Source organism: Mastomys coucha, unplaced genomic scaffold (assembly GCF_008632895.1).
Source record: "Mastomys coucha isolate ucsf_1 unplaced genomic scaffold, UCSF_Mcou_1 pScaffold22, whole genome shotgun sequence".
Classification (NCBI taxonomy): Eukaryota; Metazoa; Chordata; class Mammalia; order Rodentia; family Muridae; genus Mastomys; species Mastomys coucha.
Genome location: NW_022196905.1, coordinates 233802961 through 233815581, shown reverse-complemented (window position 1 = coordinate 233815581; position 12621 = coordinate 233802961). Strand labels below are relative to the sequence as shown.

At 43.6% G+C, this 12621-nt stretch overlaps 1 protein-coding gene across 1 annotated transcript in view; it reads left to right on the top strand.

The window, feature by feature from the left end:
- Positions 1-12621, top strand: part of Cfap20 (cilia and flagella associated protein 20) — a 14169-nt gene extending 1548 nt beyond the window's left edge. Inside the window, exons 2-6 of the mRNA XM_031340973.1 lie at positions 8613-8692; positions 10081-10192; positions 10695-10883; positions 11636-11746; positions 12197-12621. Coding sequence (XP_031196833.1) covers positions 8613-8692; positions 10081-10192; positions 10695-10883; positions 11636-11746; positions 12197-12202 — 498 coding nt within the window. The 3' untranslated portion in view covers positions 12203-12621. The remainder of the gene's footprint in view (positions 1-8612; positions 8693-10080; positions 10193-10694; positions 10884-11635; positions 11747-12196) is intronic.

Here is a 12621-nt window from a genome sequence, read left to right as displayed (position 1 = left end):
GTGCTAGAAGGATGCTCACCAGCCTTGGTGCCTTGTCTATTCTGAACAGCCAGAGGGTACGGGAGGAGCAGGCTTGTGTGCTACTTGAACTTGGAAACCGAGCTGTCTGAAGTATTGATGTAAAGCAGTCAAAACAGGTCTGGAGAACATGCGGTTTTGAGACAGGTGACAAGTGTCGAAGCTTCTATTAGAGGTGTTCATTTACCCTCTGGTTTTGATCTGTGATGTTTTATTTTTTTCTAAGCCCAACTTTTTGACTAGTCAACATGTTTACACATGGCATATGAAGGCAGAGTAACCATGGTGCGCTGTGTCCCTTAACAACGCCTCTAAAGGTCCAATGGTACCCTGATGACATAAACAACATACAAAACATTAGAGCAGAGTTACATGGAGCAAATTAAACAGACATTTTGGCAAAGAACAGAAATTAATTACATGTTTTCAACTCTTGTTTGGATTTGACAGACTAATGTTTAAGGAAGAGGTTTTCTCCAATTGAGGCAAGAGGAGGCTAGGAAAGAAGGGGAAGTTGGCCTATCCACATCAGCTTTGTTGTTGTATTCAGGCCTTTCCACGGTTAAGCTATAAAGTTCTCAGTAACTGGGGATACATTCCAGTCAAGGAAACCCTGGGAATTGGTCATATTTATCAATGATTTATTGAGCAACATCTGAGTGACAGACATTGTATAAAGATATAGACTTGAGGGGAAAAATACCCTTCTCCTGGGGAATAAGCCAGAGCTGTAATAGGGTCAGAGTCTGGCTGTAGGGTAGAGGACGATGGGGCTGTATGTATTACCTCCGTGTGGCTTGGCCCTTGGCCAGTAGGTACAACACACTGTGATGATTATTTTGAGTCCTTATTTTGAATCACAAATATTTACTATTCTGACTTTTGTGTTTGTTCACAGAGAGAATGCCTATTTGGTTTCTATGAAAAACAATCTTGAAAGATTAGGTATAGCATCTGCTTAGGTTTCTGAAATTAAGATGATGTAGTCATTGTCCTTTGGCTTCTTTTTCTCCTAAACCTCTAATATGGCACTGAGGCGCTGAGGCCCAGACCGATGGCTGGCATCTGCCTAACTAGTTGTCCAGGCTCACTCACTGGTTCCACTCCCCTCCTTAGAAACAGACTTCTGCTGCATGCAGGCCATGATGCTCTGCAACTTAAAACCTCCCGCACTTGGTGTCCTGGCCTTCACCCAGGAAGCAGCACCTCTGATGCTTGCCTTGACCCTGCAGGCTTAGTTTATCCGCTCCCAGCCTCTGTCTGCATCCTCCTTGTCACGCTGGGATTTAGCTAAGATCTGAGACAGATCTTTGTTGGCTTTCAGACCAAGAGCTTAGAAAAAAATCAACAGGTTCTTTAATGTTCGTTAACTTTTGGAACCAACAGATCCAACTATCTTTATTAAGAATGTTAGGGCTGGATGGGTACAATTTTAATCCCAGCACTCAGGAGGCAAGGGCAGATGAGTCTCTGGGAGTTTGAGTCTAGCCAGGTGAATAGCAAGTCCTAGCTAGGGTTACTTAGTGAGGTACTGTCACAAAACAAAAATAAAAATAAGAATGCTCTTCATCCTGCACTGCACTGCATGAGCTTCAGTCCTCTTTGCTGCTGTACTGGAAGCTCATAGGACTGATTTGTGAGTCCTGCTCTCTCTTCCTCTCTCCCAGCTGCTGATGTTTCTCCATGGAATGTGACTATATCAGAGTCTTTGTTGATCTTGTTAAGTAGTCATAATGAGCGGGTCCTCATTTCTTATTTTAAGGAAAAATAAAGTACCTTTACAGAATTAAAAAAAAAAGTCACTACATTTTTGTTTATTGTGTGTGCATGTGTTTGTGTGTGTGCTTGAGTGTGAGTGCGCGCAACGCACATGTTCTTACCCGTGTCCATAGAAGTCAAAGGACAAGTTGTAGGAGTCATTTCTTTCCTTTCACCATGTGGGTCCAAGAATTGAACTCAAGATATCAGACTTGGCTGGCTTATCTAATGAGCCACTTTGCTGACCCTAGACCTTAACTTTTAAATTGATAAACCTTGTTGATAAGTGCTAAATCTATCTAGCCTCCATGAATGGAATTAATTGAGTGCCTTTGGAAAGAGTAAAATGATTTTCACTTTCCCAGGCTCAGTCATTATTTTTATGAATAATAGCTTTTACTGGAACAGAATGAAAACAATGAGTTCCATTTACTTGTACCCTTTCAGGAAACACTAATAGCAAGGTGGTGCTCCTACACACCTTTAATCCTGGTAGTCAGGTGGATCTCTGAATTTGAAGCCATCCTGGTCTACAGAATAAGTTCTAGGACAGCCAGGGTTACACAGAGAAACCAGGTCTCAAAAGAAAGAGGGAGAGAGAAAGTGAGCGAGGGCAAGAGAGAAAGAAAAAAGAGGGAGCGTGAGAGAGAGAGAGAGAGAGAGAGAGAGAGAGAGAGAGAGAGAGAGAAGGAAGGAAGGAAGGAAAGAAGGAAGGAAAGCTGCGTGCAAGAGAAAGACACACTGTGGTGCCCAGGTTAGCTAAAGGGATCGTTTGCATATGTCTGGAGTTGCTTGTCAGTTCCAAAATGTACTGCAAATGGAGAGTAGCCCAAACTTCCTTGAGTCTGAGCTTTGACCACAGTTTCCCACAGAGGGCTCCCTCTGCCTATTTCTGACTTGGAGCCAGGCCCCTGGCCCTGGGGCAGATACTTTCCTGCTGCAGTGGACAGCTTTAGGGGCTTAATGTAAATTGGGACATGTGTCATTGAGAGGACATGCCAGATGGCTGAGGGTTCAGCTGCAGAATGAGTGAGTGGAGCCAGAAAATGAAAAGTGGGGGGAGGGGGCAGAATGGGAATGGTACAGCTAATGTGTTATTTTTGAATCACTCTGAAGAACTGTGGAAATTGGCCAGCTTCCTCCCTATCCCTGTAGTATTATTTTTCCCTCATCTTGACCCTCCTCCCTGGGGCTTACACTAAGAAGGGGAAAAAAAATCAGTGTTCTTTATTAGTTGCCCAGCAACCATGAAAAGCCTGGGCGAAGGACTGTGAGATGAGCTTAAGGTTTGCTCCTTTGGTGTCTGGAATGCTGGAGATCATTCTCATCTCTAATGCCAGTATTGGATTCAAAAGCCCCCACATGCTTCCTGTGTAGGATAACAGGTGTCAAGGTTCACAGGGTTGAGGGAGATACAATATAGATACATATGACATTTACATATGTCATTATGAAATCCATTCATTTTTTTCCTTTTTTTGAATGCTTATGGGTAGTTGTGTGTGGAGTGTATGTGCTGATGTGTTTGCTTGTGGAGGCTGGAGGTAGACATAAGCTGGTTAGCCATTGAACCCAGATCCCCACCTCACAGTGCTGGGGTTATAGGCAGTGCATTGCCTTGCCCTTTTTTTTTTTTTTTTTTTTTTTTTTTTGGTTTTTCGCGACAGGGTTTCTCTGGGTAGCCCTGGCTGGCCTGGAACTGACTCTGTAGACCAGGCTGGCCTGGAACTCAGAAATTCGCCTGCCTCTGCCTCCCAAGTGCTGGGATTAAAGGCGTTCGTCACCACTGCCCCGTGCCTTGTCCAACTTTTATGTGGATGCTGAGGATTCAAGCTCAGGTCTTAACAATGTAGCCAGGCTGATCTGGAGTTAGCCTAAGGTAACCACAAACTGTAGCAGCCTTCCTACCTCAATCTCCAAAGCGCAGCCCTGTGCCTGTTAAACCTGTTACTTTGCATGCTGATACTAATTTTGTTGTTGTTTTTGCTGCTGTGACAGAACAACTTCAGGTAAGAAAGTTATTTTTGGCTCTTAGTCTAAGGAGGAGATAGTCGGGAGAAAGATATTACCCTGTTTGTGGTAACAGGGACAGGCAACTGGGACGCCACATCAATGATGACCAGGAATCATTGAGCAGAGAACTTTGACACTAATCTTGCATTACTTTTTTACCCTTTTGTTTGTTTGTTTTTGTTTTTGTTTTTCAAGTCAGGGTTTCTCTGTGTAGCCCTGGCTGTCCTGGAACTCACTCTGTAGACCAGGCTGGCCTCGAACTCAGAAATCTGCCTGCCTCTGCCTCCCAAGTGCTGGGACTAAAGGCATGCGCACCACTGCCCAGCTACTTTTTTACTTTTTAAAATTTTTATTTATCTTTATTTTATGTCCATTGGTTATATCCATTTGGTGTTTTGCTTGCATGTCTGTGTGAGGATGCCAGATACCCTGAAACCTGAGTTACACGCAGTTGTGAGCGGCCATGTGGGTGTCAGGAATTGAACCCAAGGCCTCTGGAAGAACAGCCAGTGCTCTTAACTACTGAGCCATCTCTCTCCGGCCCACATCTTTTCTTCTTTTTATTCAATGATGGAGTCAGAACAGGAGATGGATTGATACCATCCACATACAGGGTGGGTCTTTTTTCATTAAACTTCTCTGGAAGCACACAGCAGACATCCAGCAGTGCATCTTCATCACACTAACTTTAAAGAGTGATGGATCTATGTGTGTGTGTGTGTAGTCATGTGCACACACCTGGTTGTATTTATGCTTACCAAGTGAGTTCAGGTGCCTGCAGAATCTGGAAGAGCACATCAGATTCCCAGAACTGTAGTAACATGGTTAGGAGCCACATATGAGTGGTAGAAACCAAGCCTTGGTTCCTCTGCCAGATCAGCAAGTGCTCTTAATTGATAAGCCCTCTCTTCAGTCCATAATTTTCAGTATTAGTGAAAGGATAGTATAGCAAGAAAATGTTCATAGGCCACACTCTGATTATCAGCATATAGCATGAAGGAATTAATGTCATAAGCTAATTAGAGGAAGAAGTAAAGTGAAACGTTGAGCTCTAAATGCCAGCAAATGCATTTTATCTTCCTCCGAAGGCCAGGCATACCCAGTGAACTCTGGACTGTGGAAAGGGAGGTGACACTTTCTGGGGACATTCATCTTACCACAGAGGATGGGGTCACTTCCTGAAAGGCAGTGTTAGCCTGCTCTGTTTCGTTTTGTTTTTGTTGGAGACAGGTGATTACTATATAGCACTAGCTAGCCTGACATTTGCTATGTACACCAGGCTAGCCTCAAAACATTGAGACCATCCTAGTTTGCAAGTGCTAGGTTTCCATCCGTGTACTACCACAGCTCGGCCTGTGTAATTTAATGTAGTCATTTTTAGAGGGGAGGGGTGGAAATCCTGCCCCAAGAACCACTCCCTTCTTCCAGAGCCTTAGAGAAGAGGCTTTGGGAAGTCTCCTGTCCTTGTATGCTCGCATCCCCGATCATCATCTGCCCCCACTCCATTTTTCCTGCGTGTTTGTATTTCCAACCCTTTCAAAGGGGCCTTATAAGGGGGAATGGTAATTCATTAACAAATCAGGCCAAGGAGAGGCCTAGGAATACTAGAGTGTATTCTAGCTCCCTCTGTTGGCCTCTGCAGCTTTGGAAGCCAATGTTCCCTTTGTCAGGACTTACTTGGTGGATAAGACTTGCAAAGCTGTAAACTTAGAAAGGCAGAAGGCCACTTCCTCCCTATGAGTTCTGGCCTTGCTTTCTGAGCTGGGAAGACCTCTTGTTGACTCTGGAAGGAGGGAGAGCTTTTCGGAATTGTTAGGACTGAGGCCGTGATTTGAAACAATGTTGGATAAGTAGCAACAGTTGCCTTTTAGCAGTAGTAGACTTGAGAGCCTAATTACTTCTTAGTCCATTGAATTTCACTGCTCCTGTAGCTGCCTTTTTTTTTTAAAGAAGGAATGCATGTGTTATTGGAAATAACTAGTGTATGTTATAAAATGAATACAGCATTTTATTGGAATGTTCCCAGCTCTTCTCAGTGTGCTATATCACACCATTTGGAAATAACTTCTTGACAGTCTTCCTTCAACAAGTTGCCTGATTTTCTACAGAAAATACAGGAGAAATATTGCTACTTTGGTTGAGAGTACTGGGGAAGGAGGTGGGCAGTGCTGGCATGTTCTACACAGACTTGAGCCTTTGTACTCTTAATCTCTGTTGGAAAGTAGCCCAGAATTCAGAGCAGGAGGGCATTGAATGTGGCCAGCTTTGTTGAGAAGCATTTCAATGTGACATTTGTGTCTTGACAACCCAAGAATTGCTCCTCATTGGCAGAGATGAGAGGCCCATCTAGCCCAGCATTCTGTGCCTGAAAATGGCACCAAAGGGTGTTTTGTAAGAAGCATTCTTCATGCCACTAGTTTCATGTGCTTTCTGACGCTCTCATGATCTCCAGCTTCCTATAATAGTCTACAGTCGATATGTTATCCAGGAATGTTTAAAACCCTCCTTGAACCTATTGAGATGTGCCAGCTCTTAGGGTGACAGATTCCAGAGTCAGCACATATTTGAACACTTAGCTTATGCCTCACACACAACTGAGTGCTGAAGAGGATCCTAAGGATGGGTGGCATTTGATCTATTCTTGGCTGAGCCTCACAGATGTCACCTGGGAGACACCACACGTGATGGGGGAGATTTAGATTGGACTCATTGATAGAGCGTACAGAGCAGTATTTTTAATAGTCTGTGTTGGAAAAGTATTGTCAGACTCCACAGTGCCCTCCTTATATGCAAATCTAACAGAAAATAAAATTGTAATCACCAGGCTGATTAATGAACAAGAACAAGGAGCTTTAATCAGTGAGGTTGAGTCATTGATTGTGGGGCCAACTCTTTCCCTCCCCCCTCCCTTTTTTTGGTTTTGGTTTTTTGAGACAGGGTTTCTCTGTGTAGCCCTGGCTGTCCTGGAACTCGCTCTGTAGACCAGGCTGGCCTCGAACTCACAGAGATCCACCTGCTTCTGCCTCCCGAGTTGGGAGTAAAGGTGTGCAATACCAATGCCTGGATCAGCACTGTCATCGTTTGTTTTTGTTTGTTTGTTTGTTGATTTTTAGTACCCAGAAGACCTGTTTTCTTTCTCCTACAGCCTCTCGCATACCTGCTTGATCTTTTCTGCGTTAGAACATTCAGCCCTATGTCTCTTGTGCATATTAGCTGCTTTGGATTTAGTACTCAGAAATGTCTGAGAAAAGGGATTCATATTTAATGCGGGATCCTCATATTCTGTATAATACATATATCTGTATATGTATGAAGTGCTAAATTATGCTGGCTAGAGAATATAAACCAAGAAAGTAAATCAGAAAATGGAGACATCACTTGCCTGAAAATGAATGTCTGTACATGATATGGGAAAAACCTGAACTTATACTTGAGAAAATTATATAAAAGAAGTTAGAGGAAAAAGTAGGAATAAACTCAAGGAACACACACACACATGTACACACACACACACACACACACTTTCTTTGAGACAAAGTCTCTGTGTAGCCCAGGCTGCTTTGTAACCCACAGCAATCCCCTACTTTAGGTTACTGTTAGTTAGATTAGAAGTGTACACCAACAGGTGAGGCTTGGAAATACAGGTCTCGTTCTTCCTTTGCTACTTTCCTTCTTAGTGACCTGTGTGTGTGTGTGTGTGTGTGTGTGCACGCGTGCGTGCGTGTGTGTGCATTTGAGACATGGTCTTTCTCCATAGCCTTAGCTGTGTTATAATTCACTATAGAGACCAGGCCAGCCTCAAACTCACAGTGATCCACCTGTCTCTGCCTCTGGAGTGCTGGGATCAAAGGCATGTATCATCTTGCCCAGCTGACACTAGTTTATTAATCTTTGAGGACAAAGAAGCTATGTTGTAGTAACTTTGAGTTTTGGTTTCTTTGAGAAACACAGAAATATTATGTGAATATGTTTTCATTTTAATCTCATGTCTGGGATATGGGGCTGCTTCAGATTGTCCCTAGCAGCTGACTATGATTTGTCTAGTGCTCTAGCAGGGCTGTGATTTTGCCAGCTGCAGTTTCTGAAGTTGTGTAATGTTAGAAATTCTAGGGTCTTTTCAGAGGATATATAAATACTAGGACCCTGAAAGGTGGACTGTGGGTGGGTTGTTGGTTGTAGTTTATTAAGTAGTCATGTGTAAAGAAGCAGCAAGAAATTAGATATCCTGATGGTGAAGATCAAACTGGTCACAAGGCACTGATGCTCCTAATCAGCAGGAATTAGTCTACTGATAACATCTCCCCCCTTTCTGACTTTATTCAGATCTCTCTCTCCTTCTTTCTTTCCTATTTAGTGTTAGGGGGTTGAAGGGTAGGAAAAAGGAGGTGAAGAAGAGTGGAAGAAAGAAGAACCCACAAAATAGCAGAAGACAGCTACACTATGGTTAGTGGAAGGCCTAGGAAACCTAGTCTCCTACTTAGGACATGCCATTTACAGTCCTTAGGTACTACATTCATATCTGTGAATGAGACTCTGACCACTTAACGTTCTTCTTGTTGTGCTGTGGGGTTGAGTAATACTCTGTATGAACTTTGCTGACACAGAGTAGAGAGTATATGTTAGGTGAATCTGAATCAGGAAGGAATTTATTCCAAACAGCAGGTACAGGGGTACTCCCTTATACACAGGCTTTGACATGTTGTTGCCAACTTGTATGTAGCGAGTCTTGGGCCATTTTTCCTCAAATGGTCTCGATCAACCTTCAGAATTTTTATGAAGCTGTTGCAAAAAACTGCCACACTGATGGATTTTCACCCCTATAGGTACGGAATGGCCATATCAAAAGAATCACCGACAATGACATCCAGTCCCTGGTGCTAGAGATTGAAGGGACAAATGTCAGGTAGGTTGCCAGCTCTGTTATCTATCTGTTACATATAGCAGGAGGGCAGTTCACTTCAGTGTCTAACAGGCTGCAGAATCAGGCTGTCTGTGGATCTCCTATACCACTTACAGCTTTTCTCAGGCAATTTACTTGATCTCTAACTTTAGTTTCCTCATCGCAAAATAGAAGTGTTTTCCTGCAGGGTTAGTGCAAAGCTTAGATACAGCACTTAGCCCATGCCCAGCACAGCAAACAGCTGTGTATTACTGCTCAGTGCTGCCCTGACCACCCCGCTGTGGCCCCTGTGGTTTTCAATACCCCAATTTTTTTGATCTGTCCTTTCATATGTCCCTTAGACAAGAACTGAAGTCTTCTTATTTTTCTTTAAGATTTATTTATTTTATGTTTATTAATTCACTGTGGCTGTACAGATGGTTGTAAGCCTTCATGTGGTTGTTGGGAATTGAATTTTGTAGGACCTCACTCACTCTGGTCAACCCTGCCGGCTCCACTCAAAGATTTATTATTGTATATAAGTACACTGTAGCTGTTTTCTGACGCACCAGCAGAGGGTGTCAGATCTCATTACAGATGGTTGTGAGCCACCATGTGGTTGCTGAGATTTGAACTCAGGACCTTTGGAAGAGTAGTCAGTACTCTTACCCGCTGAGCCATCTTGCCAGCCATGAAGTCTTATTTTACTGGAAAAATTTCCCAGGCTTTGTTTTTTAGATACTTTATTGTTGGTCTCAGGCTTTTATTTGAGTGGGTTTGGGTTTGCGTTTTTTGTTTGGTTATTTCTTTGGTTTTGGTTTTTCTCAAGATAAGAGTCTCACAATATACCTCTAGCTGTCCTTGAACTCACCATGTAGTCCTGTAGACCGAAATCTGCCTGCCTCTACCTCCCAAGTGCTGAGATTAAGGATGTGAGCTACCACACACAGCTTGTTTCAGTTGGTTTTGGTTTTTTGTTTTTAAAGATATGCTCTCTTTATATTGTCCAAGCTGCTTTGATCTCCCGGCCTCCAGAAATCCTGCACATTACCACACTTGACATTTTAACTATTTTACTTATTTTGAATGGGTATAAGGGGAACGCAGAATGGTGCTCAAGCCATGGTCTGTGTTTGGAGGTCAGAGTTTTCTCCTACCGTGTGGGTCCTAGGGCTCAGACTCTGGTCATCAGGTTTGGCAGCAAGGGTCTTTACCCACTGATCTATCTTGCCAGCCTTGATATATTTTTAAAAATGTTCACTAATTGAACTGTTAAGGGATTTATTAGGTGATAAAGCTAAGTCCTTTAGATCTATTTTCTAGTTTTTATTTTAGTCTTGGACTGTGTGGTATTATACACACTACAAAGGAAGAAAGACAAGTAATCCATTCCCTGGTGTTTCTGCCAACAGTACCACATACATCACATGTCCTGCGGACCCTAAGAAGACACTGGGGATTAAACTGCCTTTCCTTGTCATGATCATCAAAAACTTGAAGAAGTATTTTACCTTTGAAGTACAGGTGAGTGTAGAACCAACCTCAGGCTGCCTGTTATCCTTTGGTGTGTGCTCTTTGCTGCCTCTGCTAAAGCTCAGTGCTGCTCTCAAAGTTTTATTGTGGGGTTTTGAAAGAAATAGCACCCAGAAAATCTAATCAGTAGCTACAAAAGTTCAAAGCTTAAAGATTAACAGGTCCATTTGGGGAGGAAATATTTAATATTGAGTGGTTATTTCTGTTTTAGTATCTTTGAGCTTTTAGTAGGAAGAAATATGAAATCATTCTATGGTCTGAGAGCCCGCAAGCTGTGTCATATGTCATAGCAGCAGCTGTTGTCTTGACAACAAATAATATAAACTTGCTACTTCCGGGCCATCTGTCACCAGTTGTGACCTGTCTCTGGCCAGTTGATTCTCCCTGGCGTTTGGCATTGGAAATCAGGCTGTGGAGGCTCGGGTTCTTGTCTTAACAGTTCTTCTGGGCTTGAGAACATGGAACTAGTGTGACCCTCCTCTGGGTGTTGCAGGTACTAGATGACAAAAACGTTCGTCGAAGGTTTCGAGCAAGTAACTACCAGAGTACCACTCGAGTCAAGCCCTTCATCTGTACCATGCCCATGCGGCTGGATGATGGCTGGAACCAGATTCAGTTCAACTTATCTGATTTCACCCGGCGGGCATATGGCACAAACTACATCGAGACCCTGAGAGTGCAGGTACTGTGCCCTCCACACAGGGAGTCCCATACTGGGGCTAGCTGGCTGGCTTATGGCCCATGTAGCAGAACAGTGTGAAGCTTCTAGCCAAAGTTCCCAAGGTATTGTTCAGGAGATTTTAGCCTCAAAAAGGTCCAGAAAAACTGGACAGTGGTGGCACACACCTTTAATCCCAGCACTTGGGAGGCAGAGTCAGGCGGATTTCTGAGTTCAAGGACAGCCAGGGCTACATAGAGAAACCCTGTCTTGAAAAAAAAAAAAAAAACCAAACTATTAGCTACTGAGAAACTATCCACAGGGGTTAGGGATGGTTGTGAGCTACTGTGTGGGAACTGAACCGGATCCTTTACAAGAGCAACAAGTGCTTTGACCACTGAACCAACTCTCCAGCCCTTTGGATTATACACATACAGACAAACACACGAATGAATATTTTGCCTCCATGTATGTATATGTACCACATGTATGCCTGGTACCCGAGGAAGTCAGAAGAGGGTGTCAGATCCCCTAGAACTGAAGTCACAGATAGTTGTAAGCCATTGTGTGGATTCTGGGAATCAAACCCAAGTCATCTTAACCAGGGAGCCATCTCTCCATCCCCTGAATCCTCCTACTGTTGGAATCCACCCAGGGCAATGCCAGTTTGCTAATAGAGATGAAGTTTTTAGAGTACCATGAGAAGGCTTCTGAGAGAATGAGGAAAAGAGGAAACAGTTGTATTTAGCCTGTGAAAATGAGTCTTGTCTCCACAGATCCATGCAAACTGTCGGATCCGAAGGGTTTACTTCTCAGACAGACTCTACTCAGAAGATGAGCTGCCAGCAGAGTTCAAACTATATCTACCAGTTCAGAACAAGGCCAAAGTAAGACACCCTTACTTAAGGAAGCCTGGGGGCGGGGGTAGGCATGGGGAGCCATGGCCTAGGACATGCCCTTGACCAAAAGCTGGCCTGGCTGGGTTGGCACTGGAAGTTGCCCTAGTCTTCCTTACAGCGTGGCAGTTCCAGGTCAGGGTGAACTGTGGACTGTTCTGTTCCTGATGCCACCACAGTGCATCGCCCCTTCCCTCTCAGGGAACTAGGCTTCCTAGTTCTTGCTCACAGTTCTTTTTGGAGGAATGCCCTCCATCCAATCCTTTGTCAAGCTAATGAGCAAGTGATATACAACTGTAGACATGTTGTGTGTATGCCTGCTCCAGCCATGCTTGTGTCCCCACAGCCCGGTGTCCACTCGGGTATCAGGGGACTGGTGGGACTGACCTTCAGTTATCTAATAGCTGAAACTGACTGCTTGTTTCTGCTTTTCTCCTTCAGCAATAACTGGACAGCAACTAAGGGGAATAGACTCTGGATGTGAGTCTTAGTTTAAAAAGGAAACTACATGGAGACCATGCAAAAACATTTAAATAATCCACTGTGCTATGGCTCACTGACTACTGTGTCCTTGTCGTGGACACCAGTGACCATGCCACAGTTGTGTTCCTTGCATTCTAAGTTCAGTGGAGAAAAGCAGAGCTTTGAGTGACACACAAGTGCTGGGGTTTCCTGTGCTGCCTGCCCTGGCATGTGAGAGACACGCTCACCAAACGGAAGAATTAAAGACGTCCTACAAGGCAGATTCAGACCAATATTTCTTCGTATAGTTTATTCTTTCTTTTATATATTATCTAAATATATGTATATGTTGTGTAATACACATAATCTGAAAATGAATAAAATGCTATATTCTTGGTTTGTAA